General features: G+C 44.0%; 1 protein-coding gene across 5 annotated transcripts in view; it reads left to right on the top strand.

The window, feature by feature from the left end:
* Positions 1-21680, top strand: part of SLC4A11 (solute carrier family 4 member 11) — a 148225-nt gene that overhangs the window by 86972 nt on the left and 39573 nt on the right. For 4 of the 5 annotated variants that reach the window (XM_065662208.1, XM_065662198.1, XM_065662216.1 and 1 more), the window contains 6 exons: positions 629-675; positions 5116-5347; positions 5989-6051; positions 6573-6654; positions 15972-16095; positions 19848-20051. In XM_065662208.1, coding sequence (XP_065518280.1) covers positions 629-675; positions 5116-5347; positions 5989-6051; positions 6573-6654; positions 15972-16095; positions 19848-20051 — 752 coding nt within the window. The remainder of the gene's footprint in view (positions 1-628; positions 676-5115; positions 5348-5988; positions 6052-6572; positions 6655-15971; positions 16096-19847; positions 20052-21680) is intronic. The other variant, XM_065662190.1, reaches the window with a different exon arrangement.

The raw sequence follows: 21680 nt of genomic DNA, 5'->3' as shown, positions 1-21680 counted from the left end.
TGTATCTCGGCCACATGTTAAGTGATGCTTAATAGTCACTAAACAGCAGTTTTCTTTCCCAAGAGCGCAGTTGCTTTACGCTGAGATTTATAGAGGCAGCGTGGTGAGTTGACAGGACATTAATTTGCTCATCTTGGAGTCACTGCGTGTGATCTCTCGCAGCCTGCTCCCTTGGAAGTGCCTGGGTGTTATTGTTGACTCTTTAAGGAGGACAAGAATGGTTTCCAACTGAGCGTGACTCATGCAATCTTAGCCTCAATCTATCAAACAACGATGCATTGGATTAAATGATTACCTACAGGATTAGGAGTTAGTTGGTTTTGGGAGGCGGGGGTTAGGGAAGAGAAGAGTAAAAATATAGAGAGAATCTGAAAATAAAACCCCCCAAAGTTGCAAGAGACAACCCCCTACTAATCAGATAATGCTAAATGCTGCTTCTGCAATTGGTTTACACTTCCAAAATGGGAAATGTTGTAAAAATTGAATCTCTGCTTTGCTCTAGAGATCACCCTCTGCCAAAAGAGTGGTACTTCACCTCATTCTGAGCCTTCTGCTTGGTTCCTGCTGCCTGTCAGGTACCTGCGATAGCAACACTGTTCTGATTGGATTTTATTTTTCCCTTTCCTAGATGAAAATGAAAGTGCTGGCTGCGTGTTACTGCACACATCAAGGAAGGTAAGTAGGGATGCTGCATGGTCAGTTTGTTCTTACATCATCTAGAAGCAGAGAAAAGGACCTTAAAACGCTTTGTGGGAGTGGAGAGATGTTTGTTACTGGCCTAGACAGAAGGCATGTTAGTGCCTTTTTCCTTGAATTCCTCTTTCTCTAAACCTAACAAGCCATGTGCTGCCCATTCTCCTGTTTCTCTGTAATTCTGATTGTTCCACTGCTTTTTGTCTGAGACAATTCCTTGACGTGTTAATTCATCACTTTCTTTTCTGCAGCTGCCTGCGAAGGGATCCAAGCATACACCATAGAGATTCAGGCTGCTGAGCTCCTCTCGAGCCGAAAGCAGAAACACCCAATAGACATTGCTGTGCTTTTGGTTTCCTGTTTATTCCATCTAATCAGGTCTGCCTTCATGAGGTTCAGCAGGAGTGAATTCCCTGGAAACACACAGTCTAGGAGGACAATTAGGAAACAATGCTTAGTTTACACTTGCTCTCGAGACTGTAACTCAATAACAATAAGGTGAAAGTGCAAAAAACAACCCCTCATATAAACTCTCTGTTCTTACAAACCTCCGACTATGAAAGCACACAAAGTGTGCAGGGAGGAAATGGGTTGATATTTAATACCACATGAAGTCTTTGGGGTTGTGAAGCTTTGAGTTGTCTTGAGTCTTGCCTCATCTGCTGGTTGGAGGGGCTGCCTGCCTGCCTGCCTTGGGAGCTTGGAGCATCACTGATCCTGGTAAATCATATTGCAAGCCTTGTTGAAGGTTGTTACCTCGGGTTCTGAAATCTATGTACCAAAGCCTTGGGGGCTTTTTAGGGAATCACAGAGAGCTCTTTAGCTCTGCTTTGCTTTTAGGCCTCTAAGCTGAAATCCTGAAAAGGTATTTGAGTGGGCTGAAGAAATACGGGGAGGAAAATGTGTGATGTAGGTGAAACCTTCTTCCCCTTAAGTTGAAACAAGAAAACCCAAACAAATCCTCAACAAAACAAACCCACCACCATCAAAAAGACATTAAACCTTGTTTGCTATTAAGCCATAGAAGTTAAAATTAGTTATTCTGTGCTCCAGAATGGAAACGTCTTTGTCAGTAATTTGTTTTGTCTAATACTAGTGCTGCGGTTCTGAGCTGTATACACTTGACTGAAAGTAACCTAAGAACCTAATCGCTTAAAGTGCAAATTCTAACCTCCAATGCAGGATCTGCCTCCCATACTTTAAAACTGCTAACATGGAAGTGTCTCTTCTGTTTTAATTTTCCTTTTCAGAGCTGTAGGATTCCTGCTTTTTCTGGCCTACAGTTCGTGCTTGAGCATTGTAGTGAGCTGTTGAACAGCAAATACCAGAGAGCTAGCATGCTTTAGCAGGGCTTGAGAGAAGATGCTATTACCAGATTTTGCCTCCAGGCAGGATGAGTGGAAATTTTGTGCTTTAAATGCAAAGGAAACTGGGACCTGAGATGGCTTCAAGTGTCTGTGAAGAGCAAACTGTTAGCAGAAAAGTGGTTAAGTCAGAAGCTTTGTCTAGAGATGTTTTCCTCCTAGGTTGTCCCTGTGTCTGATGATAGCCTGTGGTGCTTGTGTCCCTTCCGGAGTACTGGAAGGGCCATCTGTGCCTCAGGCAAGTTGCTGTCCAGCATGGCACTTGGTAGGCATAAATAAGGAGTAGCTTGTTGATGTGATTTGAACTATTTAATTACCATCATGGTGTGTTTCTGAGCAAATTTGCCCAAGTGACCACAGCAGTAGCACAGGTAGAGCTCTGCCAGGGACAATATGGTTTTTGGATACCCCTTTTTGTAAGGTTCTTGCAGTGTCTGTAAGTGGAGGTGGTCTTCAGAACAGCCAACCAGCAGATAACTTGCATTTCAGACCTTCTTGGTGAGCATCGAGAGCTCTTTTTTGCACAGACAGTGTGTGACTTTGGCCAAGAGACATGCCTGAAGTTGGTGGTGGCTGTTTCAACATGTTCCTCTTTGAGCCAACAGCCTCTGTTCTTGTTGCCGTGCAATGTGCAGCTTTGCAATCAAGGATACTCAGTGCTATTAAAATGGCTTTGGAGTAGCTGTCTTGGGTTTCTTGCTAAGCAGTTTCCAGCATCAAGTTTCCAGCATCAGGTATCCTGGTGTGACTTAACTATCTACCTAAAAAGTATTTGTGAAGGAGCAATCATTAATCTCCCCTGAAACCACCAGTGTCCTGACTGGAACAGTTCCTTCTGTTCTGAGCTATCTCTGAGGTGTTGCTGTACCAATGCTCCCACCAATATGATTTTGGGTTGTGTTGGGGGGGGGTGGTGTATTTGTATCCTTCCATGGTAGTTGCCTTGTAATGTTAAATGAACATATCTTCCCTGATGTTATGGGAGTGATAACAGGGATGGATATTGCCCCTATTTCCTGTAAAGAAGCAAGGGAATAAAACAGGAAGATAGAAGGTTGTAGCATGGAAAATCACGTACCCAAGGCATTGCCTGAAACCTGTGGCAGAGCTGGAGCCTCATCCTTGTGACTTGCAGTAAGCTGCTGACAGGGCTGTCCTGCCACGACAAGCAAACGATGCTGTCATGCACAGCTTGCTGGAGGATCAGAAATGATTGAGATGATGCGGGCAGATAATAGCCCTCTTCTGAATGCCTTTGATTCATTTCTGTTCTCCCTCAGCTATCGCTCAACTTTCTCCTTCCAGTGTTCTGCTTCTGGTGGCTTCTCTCATGCATGGGAGCAGTTGGTGACGTGAAGCCACTCTTTCCCCCGGCACTCCTAATGCTCTTACCCATGGAGGTATGAGGAAGGCTATCTCCTCTGCCATCCGCCTTGTTAAATCCTGTCTAGGTCATTTGGCCTCTTTGCTGTTTGAGCCTACAGCCTAGTTTGGACTCTGCATGCCAAACAAACCAAAATGAGTTGCCTTTGGGAGGTGGTTGCTGGTCATGTGGTGACCCTATGAACACCAATGTTACAGATGGTGATAGGTGTTTTAATCTGCTCTCATGCTGTGATAATTTGAGATTGACTCAGCTGCTTGCAGTTATATGGTCTCTTTTAGGTGGAATTTAATGAAGCTGTGTCACTGTCTCCCCTCCTAAGAGCAGATGGTAACAAAGCCTTGGGGGTGGGAGCTGAAATACTTCAGAGAATCCTCCCTCTCGAGAATGCTGTGTAAGAAGTGATTGATGCAAAGTAAAACAGTGCTAATTGCAATGGATGTGTACTGACAACTTGATAGTTGCTGTGATAATTACAGTAATTAGTGAGATGTTAGCATTTTTTTTCCCTGTGTCTAGGCTATAAATGGAAAAGGTAGAGAGGGTACGTGTGAGAGGAGGGGATCCATGAGTCAGGCTTAGGGGTGGCCCTTTAACTTGGGGGAGAATGTGCCAAGGTCCAGGTTGTGAAGGCAACTTGGTGACAGATTTGTGAAAGCAATTCAGAGCTTGTTACTGAGCTTAAGGGGAGCTGAGGTTTAAATGTATCTTGACAATCTGGTCCTCAACATCATGAATTCAAGCTTGGCTCCTTTCCCATCAGAAGGAAGATCCATATAACAAAGTGCGGTTCCCATTTCCTCACTCAATCTTGAGCTGTTGAAGGAAAGGACAGAACTGTCAGTCCTTCCTGACCAGCACTGTGAGTGCTAATTTCATGTGTGGATTTCCAAGGACTGTGCAATGGGAACCATGCATTTGCATTTTGATCACTCAATTAACAAACTTCACAGCTGACACATACAGAAAGGAGTTGAGATTCTGTAATACAGCATGGGTGTTTCTTCCATCTCAAGGCCAATGAGCCTGGTACAATAGAGGGAACCAGCAGAGAGTTGAGACAGTTTCAGCCTCTGTCTGCTGCCCTTCTTTATTTGATTCAAAGCATAAATGTTATGCACAAAAGAAGAAAACATCTCCCATTTCAGGCTCCCTAACTTGGGGCACTGGGGAGAGATGGTTCTGGATTAGATTGCATTGAGATGCGTACTGGTGATTTTTCATGCTACTGAGCTCAGTTTCCTTCCAAATAACTTCTCTACATTTCTGTGAACTTCCTGAATTATTTAAACCTGAAGAGGATTTTAAATGCTACCTTTAGGCATTTTTCTTTTAGGCTAACTTATGTGCTTTATCCTAGGCAAAAAAACCCTTCTGTTTTTTATACCCTGACATAGAAAGCAGAATTAATGGTGTCTAGGCATTTGCCTATGGGTACTGTGTCAGAATAAGCCTTGAAAATGCAAGCCTTCAGTGTATGAATGCACAATGCATCAATGTATAAACCGCCTTTTTTCTTCTATAATGTGATCTGAATGGTCAAGTTGATTCCAGAATCACTGGTTGGGTGGCAGTAACATCAGCAAAAACTGCTTGTGAACTGCACAGATCCTAGGCCTTTGCTGTTAGGTGTTGTATGTACCTGTCTAATGCTCTGACCTCTTCTTAACACAGTATCTGAAATTAAAGAACTTTGAGGAGGAAGTCAGAGCCCACAGAGACCTGGATGGCTTCTTGGCCAGAGCCAGCATCATCCTCGATGAAACGGCCACCTCCTTAGACGATGTTCTTCGAGAGATGCTGAAGCACTTTGCTGAAGATCCTGAGAACATGGAGCCAAGCTGCAACTTTGAAAAAATCATGAGCACTTTATTCACAGATTCAGGGACCCCACGAGAAGGGAATGGTAACCAACTCTTGACTTGCTTTTTTGCCTATGGGTTACTGTTAAGTTGTCGTCCTTTCCATTGGTGGTGTGTTGAACACTCAGTACTGCGTGGTCCCCAGCCTTGCATGTTGCACGTGTCACTGGGGGCTTATTTTTCCACGTCAGTTGGAGTGAAGGGTCTCATGTCTCCAGAGCTTTTATGTTTTGGTGGATTCCCTATTTCATTAAGATAACGTGTAGTGGTGTTCTCTGGGGTGAGAAGTTTACCCACTGAATTGTCTTGTCTGTTTGGACCCATTAGGTGTGCTTGTCCTCAGACAAGTTTGTAGTGCTCTTCAGCACAGAGACACTTGATGGTGTCTCTTCAGAAATGGCTCCTTTGCCTTGTGATTGTTTTTCCATTTGAATTCACACAGGCTGGGGAATTTTGCCTGCTTTGGATGAGTGATTGGTTGGGGAAGGCTGAGCCTTCATGTTGCTACCCACTGGAAGGGACAAGAAGAACTTTTTTTTTCCTCCAGAAACTCAAGTGGGGCAGCTGTAGCCAACGTTGTGAAATATGTTACCTTAAGCTATCAGCAAATGTCATAGCATAATCTAAATCACTACCTTTTAGCCCAAGATGTAAAGAAGCTTAACCAAGCATTATTTCTCTGTAGGCACCCATGATGTTTCAGACTCAACAGGAGCGAATATACAAACATGTACATCGCACCTCAAATGTAACTGTCACAGCCTGAGTGAATTTGTTTAACAGATATGTCAAGTCCTGAGCATGTAGTAAGCATGTTCATGCTTTGGTTACTTCTTGCTACCTGTCTTAAAGCTTTGCATTTATGATCTCTTTAATTTAGGCTTTCTGCCAGTAAGGAAAAACCTAAGCAGTGCCATAAAAACAGTAAATGGGAAGAGGGGGTGAGAGGGCAGGGGATTCACAAGATGCCTCTTCCAGTCCTGTCTCTGTGTTGTGTGTGTTGAATAATGCTAAACTAATAGCCTAATATTGCAGTAGGTTGATGTTGGGAGGAGCAAACTGCTGCCTTTCCAAGCTGTGAATAGCTTAAGGGCAGAATCCAAAAGCATCAGGACAAACGTTTCCACCTTTGTCACCCCCTGCCCTTGCATCAATCCACTGTGCAGATAAGTGTGCTTTGTATTAGTACTCAGCTTCCATTTGAGAGAAAATGTTATTTCCAGTGACAAACCAAACAGTCTGTAATGTTTCCCTCTCTTCTCCTCCTAGTTCACCTCTTATCAGATACAATTCAAGGGGTCACAGCGACAGTCACAGGGGTGCAGTATCAGCAGTCCTGGCTCTGTATCATGTAAGTAATTGGGTTAGATTAACAGAATCCTCTGGCTGCTCAAAACTTGACACTTTTGCTACTGCTGGGAAGAATAATGCTTCAGAATGCATTCTTGTAGGTCAGGATGGTGATGCCCTCTTCATCCACCCTGTGGGATCTCAGTGTCAGCATTGGGATGCTCCTCTTGGACAAGCAGTAGCCTAGGCAGAGGTGACCACAGTCTCTACAGGCCATTAAACTCTTGGATGCTATAGAAATCTGGTGTTAACAAGCTAAGAATGCTGAAAATAAATTCAAGCCAGAAAATCCTAATTACTGAGAAATGTTAATGAGAGGAACTTCTGAAAGGGACAAGCAGACTGGTTGATGGACTACTTTGCCTGCCAAAGTCTGGGAACTCATACCAAAAGATTTCATAGATCCTTTGATGAGAACATCTAAATTTTGTAACTGAAAATTGAAGTCAGAAATTCTGACACTATTTAGACAGTGATTACTTTGTCTGGCAATTAATTCAGGCGCTGATTAATTGTCAGCGCTGCTAAACATTGGAGCAGACACTCAAGACAGTAAGGACTCTGTCACCTGGGATTTATGAGACACGGTGGCTTCACCCCAGCTTCCACTTGACCAAAAGTGGGTTTTGAAACTATTGTCTCCAAGTCAAGCATGTTGGGCAAGCCAAACTGTCCCTTCACAATTTGGCTTGCCCATTCTTCCCTGCCAGAACCTGAGTCACTGAGCCAACCAAAGCATTGCAGTTTGACTTCTGTCTGTTGCTTTATGCATATGCAGTCTCTAAGCTGAATTGTCAAGAAGGATGTTAATTCCTAGAGAAATTACTAGGATATGTTGGATAGGGGCCTAAAGGCTTGGGGAGTGCATGCACATATTTTAGCCTTCACAGCCAGTTTGCTAGGACAACTGTCACAATAGTTTTCCTTGTACTATCAGCTCTTCTCCAGCCCTTTGCTTATGGCTGGGAAAAAATGTGGAGTATTCTGCCTTGGGAACAGATGATTAAAAAGATAAAAAGAATAAAAAATGACCAAGAAGCAACAAAAAAATCCACCCTTGTTTCTAACTCCTTAGAGACAAGGAAATCATCTCTACATAAAAAGGGGACTTGCATATCAGGGCTCTGCTCTTTGTGAGTGAACTGGATAATGGCTATGTTACCTGTACTACTCTTATGCCTGGTATGTACAGAGCAGCTTGCACAAACTAGGAAGAGTTTATACAGGAAAACAGTCTTTCCATACTGATCAATAAAGAGGCTTTTGAGCAGTTTTGTCCACCTCAGGTACCATAGGTAACAGAGTGGCAACAAGGTTACGTACATCCTACTCTAGGAAGGGTGGAAGTTTCTACCGTGGCATGTGACACGGCTCTATGGAGGGCTTTGGAGAGCGTTGACTTAATAACAAAGCATTTCTAGAGATCATGATACAAATGCTGTGATTATATACATAAAACTGAAAAGGGTAGGTTCAGCCTCTCCGTAGAAAGTGTGCCAAAGCTTTAAATGCATCCATGTGAGTAATACTAGCTTCCATGACAAGACATGATTTGAAAACTAAGCTTACAGCCTGAAGGTGTCTTGTGCAAAACTTTCCTTGTTTCTCCCTTTTGTTACTCTGGAGAGGGAGAAGAAAGTGGTGGGAAAGCAGTGATGAGTTATTAACTATAATTATCTAATTATTGCGCTGTATTACTGCTGTAGCGATTGTGCAACAGATTGTGAACCATATTTTTAGATCTCACATTTTTCTTGAAGTCAGATTGCAAAACGATTTCCAAAGCTCTGAAGTAAAAGGAATTTGTTGACGAAAAGAGCGGGGAGAAGCTTGAAGATACGTTGTTCTTCATTCTTGCATTTAGTCTATACTCTTGGCTGTATTTTAAACCACTACTGCTGGGTTTTGTGCACCTTCACCAACTTGTTATTCCTAGTGGATGAGACAGGCTTGAGTATTGTTCTGGGATTATATTAATGAGGAAGAGCAGCTCAGAGATATGGTTTTGGCAGTGTTGCTTCTGCACTGATTTCAAGGGGAAAAAGGAAGACAAGACTTGTGTAGGATCTTCAGAATTGTGCAGAGCCCGGCTGCTGAAGACCATTCCTAAAGGACATGATACTTTGGTTTCCTCTCTCTTCTGTGCTGGAGAAAGGGCTGCCCTTTAACTAGTTGTCCTCAGTGAGAAGAGTGATGGGGAAAACCAAGGGTGAAATAGCTGTTCTGCTTCTGTTGGAATTGGTTCCTTCCTGATGGTTTCAGGTCTATTGAACCACCAGCAAGGTCAGATGTGCTATATGGATCTGGGCTATAGCCACATGACAGAACAAATGAGGAGTTGAGGATCTCAAGGTTTGAATGTTCTACTGAAGTCCAGGGAAACAACTGGCTTCTGATCCACAACAGGGTTTTTTGTCAGGCATGACCAAAACCTGCTCTTGCTGAAGCTATACCAGGGAACATAAGCTAATGGAAACCTTGAGACTCCTTCAGTGGAATTCCATGTAGCTGAGATTGTAGCACAGTCCTGCACAGCCTGCTAGCCAGCAGTGTTCAGCTTGGGAAGAATTGTGTATGTCATGCTTTCCTAACTGGAAAGCAAACTTCAGAGTTACAAATTAGTAACAAACTTCAGAGTACAAGTTAGCCCAAGGACATGATCTCTTACCTTGGAAACTATGGACACAATTCTTTCTTCCTCCTACTCACGATATTTGCCGGAACAGCAAGACGCAAGCTGGCATAGAGATCTCTTGCTGTTCCAACTCTGTGAAGTTGCTGGTTGATTGTTTCATTAGAGAAGCTGGGATGAGGGATAACCGAACCTGTCCCAGAATGGGAAGTGCTGAACTCCTATCCTCGGACTTATTCAGTTATTTAACATGAGGAAGCTCTGCCATTAGCAGGAGCCTAGGGGTGTACTTTGGTACCCCTCCAGCATGCAGTGACTGCTGGACATAGGTGTGCTGGTAAGAGGGTGCTCAGAGCTCCCTATGAACCACCCAGACCTCCCATGATCTGGAGTCTGGAGCAGTTAAACTGGATGCTTTGCATGCCTGGATCATGAAAGGTGGGGACGAAACCCTTGTGAAAGCTATTGGGTTTGGTGTTGCACAGTTTTGTAGCCCAAAAAGCTCAGTGAAGGCCTCTACCCTTATCCAATGGAGAGTATATGGGAAAGTAGCTCTCATCACAAGCTAAGCCCTATCACACCTAATTGTTTTTTTCACTCTCTGACATATAAAGATGCAAATGCCTATTTTAAACTATTTTTTCACTTCTAATGAATGAAACCTAATGGTAAGAATGTTAAAGGAGCTTTTAACTGACTGCTGGTGGATGTCTCCTTGAAGTCCTCTAGGAGAAACACCAGCTGTATGGGTTATTGAACAAATGCTCCCTGAGCTGAGTGGAATTCCCCAGGCATCACAACTTGCAGGCTATATTCTTCTCACCAGGAGATACATATAATTGCTTTCTTCCAAAGCTGAATCCTTAGAAAAACAAGAAAGCAAGCTGCTTCATAGTCTGGATTGAGCAGTTGAAGAGCAGTATCCTTTAGCTGCATTGCTGAGGCACATGGATTGGTGAAGGACATATTTGCAGTGCATTAAACTGATTTGCTAAAGTTGTTTTAACAGGCAAAGCAGAGGAAAAAAGCCTTTCTGCAAGCAAAGAGTGGTTTAGTGGTTTGTGTGCTCTGTGTTGCTATAAAAATTGCTTACTCTCGTATAGCATGTCATTGCAATGATTCATATGGAGAAGTTTAACTCAAAAAAACTCAGGTAGCTTTTCAAAAACAGGTATTGTGAGGCTATGTTGAATATCAAGCAACACTGCTGGCCAAATAGAGTAACGTTTGGGTAGTGACTTTAATGCATGATGGTTGTGTGAAACTTGTGGAGAGATCCATTGGTAACATAAGTAATGCAAAGGCTGTTTCAGGTTTTAAGGATTAGTGTAGACCCAGAGGTTTGTGGGTAAAGCCATGTTCCTTCTGATTCAGATGTTGAATAGATTTCAAGTAGAGTCCTTCAGTTACTGTGTATTCCTCAGAATAATGCCCCCTCTTTCAAAGAGCTAAATCGGGTGCTATGGGAAATTAAACAGTTCAGCTGCTTAAAACAAATACTGCCCTTCAGATTTATGATTACAAAATATGGAGTCTTCTTTACAAGAGCCTCTTCTCCAAAATTTATCACCGTCATCTATCTGAAGTGTTCCTTGGGTTCAAAGAACAGATTAATTTCCTTTTAAGTGCCTGGCCACCCTTATTGGGCTCTCACAGGTTATGCAGGAGAGCTGAAGCTCTTGCAGGTGCTGCATTAGGAAAAGGTGTTCTCAAATTCCATATGGAATATGGGTCCCTGAGAGGATCTGTTGGAGAGAAGGATGACTCGTTTCAGTGCCTGCAGCATCTGTACAGAGAGGATGAGGTGTCTCTTTCTGCATTGACCCATAGGAAACACATTCCCCTAGAGAGATTAACTGCTAGAGAGGATGGGTCTTTCTGGAGCCCAGCAAAGTGCATTTACCAGTCCAAAATGATCCAGCTTGGAGCGACTTTGTTGCTGTACCAGCTCTGTGCCAAGCTGCGGGTGAGCTGGCTTGCTGGTCACAGCTTCATTCCTCACTTGCAAATTCTGGTTTCTGAAAGCTTGTGCCTGGAGCTGCTCCATGGAGGAAGATTTATGTGCAGTGGATGAGAACAAGAAGTGTCATTGTTATTCTGCATCAGGACAGGAAAAGGCTGGCTAGCTGATTACCTCTGCTGGGCACTTTTTCTTACTGCAGGGGATCATTTGTTTCTGAATTAACTTCCTTTCTTGCCCTGTTTAAAGAGGGTTTCTGTTTCTCTTGGGTCTCCATAGTCTGACCCTTTTGATGATTTGGTTGAGAAATGTGTTATTACTCTGATAACATCTTGGGTGTGGGGCAGACCTGCAGCTGTGTGTGACTCGGTGTATCAGTGATTTTGGTGGAGCATTGCCAGTTCTCACCATCAGAGTGCCACACTCAATGCTGCTAGATACACAGCCTGGAACGAGAGGAGCACAGCGAAGCAGAATGAATGCTGTAACTTAAATGCCCTTTTTATGAGCTCAGTTATTGGAGGATCAAGATAAAATTGCTGAGAACACAACCTGGCATCTCATTAAATCATAGCCCAGCTTTGTCTTGTGTGACTAATACTTGGTGAAAATAGATTTTTTTTTTTTTTCAGCTTTCAGGCCAAACCAAAAGGGAATCAAATTTAGCTCAAACCAAACCAAATTGGAACTTGGAGACTTTGGCCAAACCAGACTTGATTTAGAGTCAACTGAAAACATCTTGCTAGTCCTTAAGCTTTTGGGAGCTTTGGCTATTTATCCTTCAGATTATTGCTGCTTTTTTTCCTAGTAGGAATTTACTTAAGTGCTACTTGAAATAAGTTGCTTCACTTTGAAAGTGACTCTCTTCCTGGCCTGAGCTGTGCTGAGTTTTACCTGCGCTCTTGCATAACGTGGGATTTCGCGGTGTGAACTGAATAACTTTATTTCTTTTTGTGCTTTACAAATATTTGCAGAAGTCTAGTAGGGACTGCAGTTTGGGTTGTATTATATTTGATTCTGGAATAGAAAGAAAAGTGGGAGCTGTAAGTGCTACACCAGAGAATGTGATTTGAGTCAGGTAAATAATGGCTCAGATTTGAAGGAAGGCTTGAGATGCTGAATGGTGCTTGTGCAAAAGCGACTTGTCCTTGCACCAAAATCACTGAGACACCTTTTTTCCCCTAGATAAATGGAAATAACAGAGGGAGACCAGGCTCAGTGAAGATGAGGCTGGATTCTGTACACAGGCACTGCTGCTGCTCCTCTTCCTGCAGCAGTGCTTAAGTGCATCAGACCTCTGTGTCACCTGTTTAAGTCTGGTTTTACTCTGGTTTAGCCTCACTAAGCCAACTCAGCCTGGTTTATAAAGGTATTATTGACTTGTGTCCATACATAGACCTGAACTAGGCTGCTGCTCTACCAGCTTTACTGGTGTAAGTGATGCTGGCATTCATATGCATGTGTTGGTGTCAATAGAGCTCCTCACATAAGAGTTGGAAGGAACTGCCTCATAGGTGTGAGAAGTTTCAAACTCCAGTACTGTAGATAAAACTACTTCAGATAAAAATGAGTAATGATGACAGTGGGTTTCTTGGAGTCTTATAAACCTGCTCAGTGTTGCTAAATCTTCCAGTACTGCTTAAGTGCTGCAAGATCCTCGTGTTGCACACTTTCCCAGTCCCTCCAGTTAAGGAAAAAGTGGAGTCCTGATTCATTGAAACACAAGGTTTTGGCTTAGCTGCCAGGAAAATTTGGTTGTATGTGAAAGCGATCCAATAGAGCAGCCTTTTAGAGTCAAGTTTTCCCTTCCATACCCAAGAAGTTATTGAACTGAACTGTGGTGTAGCTCTGTGGACTGGCACTGTTGGCAGGACTGTCATTTCTGGAGAGCACAGCCTTAGGGACTAGTTACCAGTGCTGGAACATAACCCTGTCACTTCAGGGAGAAAACTAGCTACAGAAGAGCATGTGGCTTGTTTAATTATTACACTATGTAATAGGTTTTTCCAAATAACTTGCTAAATTGCAGCATGACTTGATGTGTTGTGGCTTGAGGATCAGGGCTCTGGCACAGTGGCTTTTCTGCTCCAGGTAGGAGCAGTTGAATACTGGTTTTCGTGAGGTTTCTGTTATTAGATTTACTCAAATTGGGTGGGAGCAGGCACTGCTAAGAAGCACTGCCAAGAGACGGCTGCAATAACTTGTCCCTCCACAACACGTACGTAAACTTATCTTCATGTGCACAACTTGGTATCCTGCACCACTTCAGGTATCAGGGCATGTGCTGGTGTGATCAGCCCTTGCCCTTTAATAAGTCTTCTCTGGCCAGACTTTGCGTGTAGGTAGTTTCTTGCTAGGGGAAATACATAGTAGGAAACATGTAGTAGACATGGTAGGAAAGGGATGATATCTGGGAAGTGCAGTACAGCTAAGTGTAGTTAGTATGGCTGTGTGAGCAGTAGGTATCTGATATCTGCTTCTGGCCATCTCAGGAATAGAAATGATGCTCAGAATGCCCAGAAAGACTTCCTTTTCAAAACAAATAGATGAATTCAACAGCAGAGGTGTGAAAATGCTGAGAACAGAGTTCGAAATACAAGAATAATGTTTGCTCGTGTGCATTAACCATTCACTGTTGGTGACCAGGTGGCTGAAGGTGAGAGAACTTGAAGGTTCTTATCCGGTCTAAAGCCCAGAGTTCATGCACCTTCCCCATTGACTTGTTGAAATACAACACAAGGAGACTTGTATGCTGTCCAGCCACAGCAGGATTGCTACTAAGAGCTTTGATTTGCTTGTGAAATAGTGTTGTCTGTGCTCATTTGATCCCTTGGGAGGGAAGGACAAGGGTTGTTGCAGACCCAAACTGTGGGTTTAGTCAAGATGATAGCTTACACTCTGTTTCCAATTACTTTAGAAGAGATTTGCTTCTAACCTTAGGACCTACTTTAATCTTTCTCTCTTCCAAAGCTGATTCAAGTAGAAAAAGCACAAGGGACTGTGATGGAGGAGAGTTGAGAAATAAATGAAATACTGTCATCTTTACTCATGACCTATATTGTTCTAATTAAGCTGTTTGGTTGTTCTCTGACAAGTGCCTTTGTCAGATTAATTTGTGTAAGTAGGCTGCTTCCAATCTGTGATCAGGAAGTCAATAAGAAAACACTTGGTGGTGTGATTTTTGCATGCAAATTATTGAGAACTGAATAGAAAATACAACGTGCTCCTGATGAGTGTATCTCCAGCCAAAGAGATGGCTTTTTATCTCTTCAAGAGTCATTACTGCAGCTGCCTTCAGGGTACATGGGTGTGAGGATACATGTTGAAAGGAAAGAAATGAAACAGGCTAGGATTGCAGGAGAGAAGTTAAAGGAGAGATGAATCCTCGTGTCACAGAGGACTGAGATGGGTGCTTGCTAGGTGAATAAAGTGTAGCAAGCAGTCAAAGTGACTTTGAACCAGGAAAAAAAGGGGGAAACACACTCTGAGGTAGGAAAACACACTTCCATACTTCTTTCTTGTCAACAGGCAAACCCTATGTACGTGTTTTACCAGTGCTTTTCAGAGGAGTTGGGAAGTAGTAGGTAGCTTTAATGGGAACAGAGTAGCAGTCTAGGCTGGTGTCAGCTACCTACTGCAACTGCACCCAACCACTTTGCTGCTTAATCAGAGTTTCCCATCAGGAAAAAAGATGGCTATTCAGATCACAGCTCTGTTTAAATATCCCATTCTGCTCTTTCACAGCATCCAAAGATGCTTTGTGTTTATTTCGACTTGTTGCTAGTCTTTGTTATGGGAGTCAAACAGTCATCACAACCAGTAGGGCTGGCTGGATTGAAGCCAGGGATTTCCCTCTGAGCAGTAATCCTGCCTGCTACAGCCTCTGTAGATCCTGAGCAAGGAGGTCAGCTTGGTTTCTATAACTCACCTGTACCAGAACGGGAGAAAATAACAGCTGGGAGCAAAGAGGGAAAACCTTTCCAACAGAGAGAGCAGCCCAAGGCAAAAGTGGAAATATGTTGGTTTGGCACCTTGCCTTGATGTCTCCAAAAGCACTTTGGGAGATGAGGTGAAATGAAATGAAGTGTAAACTGCTTTCCAATAATGTTTAGGTGGTGGTTGTTTTGAAGAGGGCTTTTCTGTAGAAGCTTCCGTAGCACTGCAAGTACTAGGTATGTTGCACTCTCTACCTTTTGATTTCCTGGCTATTAAAAAGCAGATAGGGAAGAGGGAAGACTGAAATCTGTGAAGTTATTTCCCATAAAATATGGATGTAAATTTATACAAGAGTTAGAATTGGGCTGGTAGTAACTTAAAGGCACTGTTTAAGGGTTCAGAGGTAACCCTTTAACAACCAACATCTGGTGTTTCTTAAAGTTGAAATGTGTGTGTAAAAGTTGGAAAGAGCATGCCATGGTCTCTTCTCCCAAGTGACAAGTCATAGGACAAGAGGTAATAGTCTCAAGCTGTGCCAGGGGAGGCTTAGACTGGATGTTAGTAGATCAGGCACTGGAACAGGCTGCCCAGGGCAAGGCTGGAGTCACCATCTCTGGAAGTGTTCACAAACCGTGTAGATGAGGCCCTCAGTGCCATGGGTTAGTGGTGGCTTTGGCAGTGGTGGAGTAATGGTTGAACTTGATCATCTTAAAGGTCTCTTCCAACCTGGTTGATTCCGTGACTCTCTGTGTCATAGAGCCTAGTATAACATTGCCATCTTCCTTGACAGTTGCACTATAAAGTCCCTTCAGCGACGTCATGTTTGCATCAGCCGCCTGGAGAGGCCTCAGAATTGGGGTGAAAACTCCTGCGAAGTGAGATTTGTGATATTAGTCCTGGCTCCTCCAAAAATGGTGAGTATTGTGTTTGCTTTGGTGCTTCAGAGTGTTCTCCCAAGATTGCTTTTCCTTGGTCCCTTAGGGTTAATGACAACATATTATTCTTTTAAACACAAGGGGATGTGAAAAAGCCCGAGATCATCTCGGTAGCTGTCAAGATGATTTATACTGTGCTTGTGAGGGGTAGATTAGTCAGCTGCATCCTAGTCTCATCCCAAAGAATGGCCTCTAGCCTGACTGGGAGGAAAACATTACAGATCAAATGTGTCTTAGTCTCCATATACTTTTTGCTAGAGCTACAGTGATGCATGCTTTACTGCACAGATAATGCACTTTTTGCATGCTGTGATGCATGTTTAACTCCACAGATTTCCCCCCTCCAGCTTTACTGGTTTAGCTACTACTTTCAGAGGTAAGGAATGCCAGTCCTGGTTAAAGCCATGCCTGTGAGTCTGCAGCTGATACCCCATTGCAAAGATCGGGGTTGCTTCCCGGCAAGCTCTCTTGATGGAACACTGAGTCATCCTGCAGATGTGGTTGCAGCAGTTGCAGATGGACTGATGTAACCAAGAGGAAGATGTAATTTTGTGAGCTCTGTTACAGTACGGGCAAGACTACTTGGGGGCTGGGGTGCTTGTAAGCTCAGACTGTCCTGAGGCCCATTGGGATGTGCTTTCATAGCTTTTGGCGCTCAAAGCAGGAAGGCTAATACTTGACCAAATGTACTGGTTCTTTGGTGTAGACAAGTCCAACAAATAGCATGGTATTACATTTACTGTAATATCATGGGGGGCATCAAGGTTAATTGAGGATCACCATCCTGTCTTCCTAGAAAGCCCTGGCTTGATCAAGATGAAGTGTTCTTCTAGCTAATGGTTGAATGGTTCAAAGCTCAAGACCTTTTCACACTTAAGCTGGCTGTTTACCCCTTGGACTACTGGGTCTGTGCTTCTGGGAGGTGCTGGAGAGGTTGGAGACCTTGTCTGGAGCAGGACACATCCTGATTCAGTTTCCTGCTCTTCAATGCTGTCTGCGTGACCTTGGGACCTTCTAGTCTGGTCTGTCTGTCTCCTCTAGCCCTCCACCACCACCCTTGCTTAAATGGAAATACTGGTGTTTCCTTATTTCCCAGGATTTTTGGCAGATTTCTCACAACTGAGCAGTTCAATGCTTTTGGCATAGATCTCAAACCCAACAGGCTGAAAACATATTGATGTTCCTTATGAAAAGCAGCAGGGAAACAACTGAACCTGTGTGCAATTGCATTGATCTCTCTTTCATTGTATGGCAGCTTGCTTATCTCCGGCCAGCTACGTGCAAAGCACCCAGCAAACGGGTCTGCATCCGCTTGTAGCCTCAAAGTTTGCATTTCCGATGGACAGCATCAAATTAAGGGAAGGGAGTGGAGGCCAAGCAGAGCTGCAGTTGCCAATGTGCTTTTTATTTTAAATGAGTTTATCTAAGCCAGCTCTAAGTACGCATTTCTGGTACAGCAGTTAAAATAATTAACCTGCTGACAGTAACAGATGAAATGAGCCTTGCTTGGGGAGAGGAAAAAAAAAAAAAAGCCCAGAAAATGGGCATCTGTTGTGCTAAGGAATCCAGATCCTCGGCCTTCTCTAATGTAGAGAATGGAAAAAAACTTGTTCTTCTGCAAATCTCAGTGCTCCTTCTCTCTTGGAAAGCAAAGAAAGGAAGCAGCATTGGGAAGCTTGGGGTAACTGCTTGCAGCATCCAGCCCAAGGGCCACTGCTTAGAGGTGAAAGGAGAAGACTCTCCTGTGATGGGAAATCCAGGCTGAAAGAACCAAGCTTACAATTTCTGCTCCCAGAGCAGATTGTCTTAATCCAAACCCTGCCCTAAAAAGTGAAGTTGAACATGTCCTAGCAATCCCTGAAGGGATATTCTCTGTAACGAAGAAAGGGTGATGGAGGAGAGGGGGTGGCAGGGCAATGTGAGTGACGAGGAAGTATAGCGTTAGTGATGCCTCTGGGATTAGTGCAATGCCACCCACATGTCCATGCTGTTTCCATCAAGCAACAATGAATTATTTGGTTGTGTTCATGAAGAGTTTGTTCATCTGCTTTGTTATGAATCATGCAAACTAATTCAGATCAATCACACATGCTCGCTACTACTTTTCACAGTACTGCGAGGAGGTTGGAGGCTTTCCAAAGGAGGGTGGTTGTTTGGGTGTCTTTGGCAGTTGCTGCGTGGTGAGTGTTGAGCATAGCTAAGGCGGATGGGTTAAAACTTTGCATTGAAAGAAGCTCTTAATGAGCTATGGTTCTACATAACTTTGCCTTGGCAAGTATCTGTCCTGAACAAAGTGGTAAAAGCAGTTGAGCAGGTCAGGGATGTAGAGCTTTGGATTTGGTGGGTTTGTGCAGGGATGGGGAGCTCACTCTTCTTTCCTGTTCCTTTGTGTCTAATTGCTAATGTGCTTGGAGCACTAAGCAAGCAGGCTGGATACTGTTGAAGCTGGGTCCTCAAAGATCAGGTCTGTGGCTCACAGAAAGGTTAAAACCTGCACATAGCACTTGTTCCTCTTTTGTGTTTACATGTCTCCTGTCCCTTCCAAACATTTAATGAAGATAGTGAGATTGTGAGACCTCACCTGGAGCATTGTGTGCAGTTGTGGTGTCCTCAACATAAAAAGGACATGGAACTGCTGGAACAAGTCCAGAGGAGGCCACGAGGATGATCAGGGACTGGAGCACCTCCCGTATGAAGACAGGCTGAGGAAGTTGGGGCTGTTCAGCCTGGAGAAGAGAAGGCTGCGTGGGGACCTCATAGCAGCCTTCCAGTACCTGAAGGGGGCCTATAGGGATGCTGGGGAGGGACTCTTCATCAGGGACTGTAGTGACAGGACAAGGGGTAACGGGTTCAAACTGAAACAGGGGAAGTTTAGATTAGATCTAAGGAGGAAATTCTTTCCTGTGAGGGTGGTGAGGCACTGGAATGGGTTGCCCAGGGAGGTTGTGAGTGTTCCATCCCTGGCAGTGTTCAAGGCCAGGTTGGATGAAACCTTGGGTGGGATGGTTTAGTGTGAGGTGTCCCTGCCCATGGTATGGGGGTTGGAACTGGATGATCTTGAGGTCCTTTCCAACCCTAACTATTCTATGATTCTATGATTATATAGGGCAGCTCATCTGCATGCTCAGCTGCTTCTTTCTTATGCTTTCCTATGTGCGAGTAGTTATTTCAGCTGAGAGCTCTAAATCTCCACTTGTGCTGCCAGAATTGCCCCAGAGAGGCCAACTGAATTGGGTTTTAATCCCCCCAAAATGGGAAGCTTATGAAGCAGATACGCACAATAATCTCAGTCTTACAGAAAAGACATCAGGACACTTGTACCTGCAGGAACCTTGACTACAGCATCTTTCCACCTTAGCAGCAGTAATACTGAGATGCTGGAGGATAGTAAAGACTCTTTGTTTAGTCTTAGCAGCTTGGAAGGGAAACCAAGGGATAAAATGCATGTTTAGCACAATTCAGATTTGGATCAATCCTGGGAAGTTGATCAGGTAAGATGGATCAGTGCTTCTGTATGCTGATGAATTCACAGGATCCTTCTGTGGCTGGTGTGTTTGTTTGCAACAGCTGCCGCATGTGCCCTTTTCCATTGGGTGTCTCAGGTCCTGGAAGCCAAGCAGCTTGCTCTTCAGTGCTCAGTGGGGTAAATCAGTGGGTTTGCATTATAGAAGTGAAAGGAAATAGTTTTGTAAGTGTCTTTTTTCTGTCTTTTTTTTCTTTTTCCTGTTCAGAAAAGTACCAAAACAGCCACAGAAGTGGGCAGGACCTTTGCCACAATGTTTTCAGACATAACCTTTCGGCAGAAGCTCTTAGAAACCAAAACAGAAGAGGAGTTCAAGGAAGCCTTAGTCCACCAACGCCACTTATTGACGGTGGTGAATCAAAGACCTTCGATAAGCGATGGGCACAAGTCGCACGGCTCTAAGCCACTCAAGGTAAGGCCAGCCAACATCTGCCCTACCCCTGCTTCAGGGATGTCCAAGTGCATAAATGCAATGGGGGTGGGTAAGATGATGAAGCACTCGGGCTGCTTGCATCCACTGGGCTCCCTTAGCAAGCTGTCAGTGCTGAGCTTTCTACACACTGCTTCTGTGTCTAGGTCCACCTTCCTTAGCTCCTACTGTAAATCTACAAGAGAAAACCCACTTCAAAGAGGCAGGTGCTGAAGGGATGCAGAACAGCAGGGGGTTGAAATGGTTACAAGACTTTGATTCCAGATGCTTAGTCAAGGGTGGGATTAATGGATCACTGTGCATTGTCAGTCCAGGGTACTTAATCCTTAGAATCAGCAGTCTCTGAAGGAAACTGCTGCTTGTCTTTTCCACAGCCAAAAGACTTCTTGGCCATCTCTGCATAGTAATTTCACTTAAAAGTTGCCTGTCAGTATTTGGCCTGACTTCTCGCTGTTTGATCTGTAGCTCTGTAAAACATTACTTGCTCCGTACTTTAAAGTACGAGGGAAATGCTGTAACCCTGCTTTTTTTTTCCCCTGGAATTTCCTGTGTGTTGGTCATTGCTTTGTTTTTCCGCTCAGAAATTCATTCTTTAAGCAGACAGCATACCTGAAAAACAAACTGTGCTGTCTTTAGCCTGCTGCTCCTGTCCCTGAATTACAAATAACCTTAAAGCTTTGAGTTGCCTGCGGTGCAGAAGCTGGTTAACTTATCACTTCTTTTTTCTCCCCCCTGGGTTTTGATCTACACATCTGGAAATAAGCAAAGCTCATGTTTTTCCTGCACAATCCTCTTGCTTATAGGTAGCGCTTTGAACTTTCCTACACCCCATACGTGCTCTTAACGTTGCAGAACAAGTCCTGAAGCCCTCTTTAAACCTAGGTTGTGCAGAGTGGTAGTACTCAGAGTAGCTGCCAAGGTGTCATTTAGATAAAGCAGGTTTAACCCTTTACACTTGGTCTTTCAAAGGAGTTTTTGTTGTAGCAGTTGAAGTGTCTGGCTCTGTCTTCTGCTAAAACAATCCTGTAGAGGATTTTCTGGTTTGGTGAGCAGGAGGGCTAGATGCATTGCTGAGCTTGTCAATGTTGGCCCTGAGAAGTGGTGGTTCCTACCTGCCTTGCTGGGCAAGCAGCCTTGGCCAGGCAGGCTTCTGATGGTTCTGAGCTAGTGCTGTAGATAGCAATGCTTGCTTCTTTAGTGCTTGCCCTTGGCATTGATCTTTCTTGGTCTGGATTAGGTAAACCGTTGTTTTTGAAGCGGCCCTCAGGAGATGCAGCCTGTGTTAGTAGTAACTCTGCTTTCTCCTGTCTTTTGGAAGAAGCTGTCCCCCACTCCACCTTGCCAGCATAGACCTTAAGAGCTGGCTTGGGGATTTCTTTTCCTGGCAAGCAAAGATCTGCCTGGAGAAGTGAGGTTGATTGGAGATCATAGCCTGTGTTCCTCAGTTCCTATGAGAGCCATCTCCAGCATCTCTTCCCCCTCTCCCTGCCCTAGTGCAATAGTCTTCTAGAAGGAAGCATTTAATATGAGCACAAACTCATATGAGACCGGGGTGTAATTTCAACCTGTGAACCACCCCCAGTGAAATAAATACCCTAAGTCAGAGCCACT

This window comes from Lathamus discolor, chromosome 1, assembly GCF_037157495.1.
Source record: "Lathamus discolor isolate bLatDis1 chromosome 1, bLatDis1.hap1, whole genome shotgun sequence".
Taxonomy (NCBI): Eukaryota; Metazoa; Chordata; class Aves; order Psittaciformes; family Psittacidae; genus Lathamus; species Lathamus discolor.
This window is presented reverse-complemented; position numbering and strand designations above follow the sequence as displayed.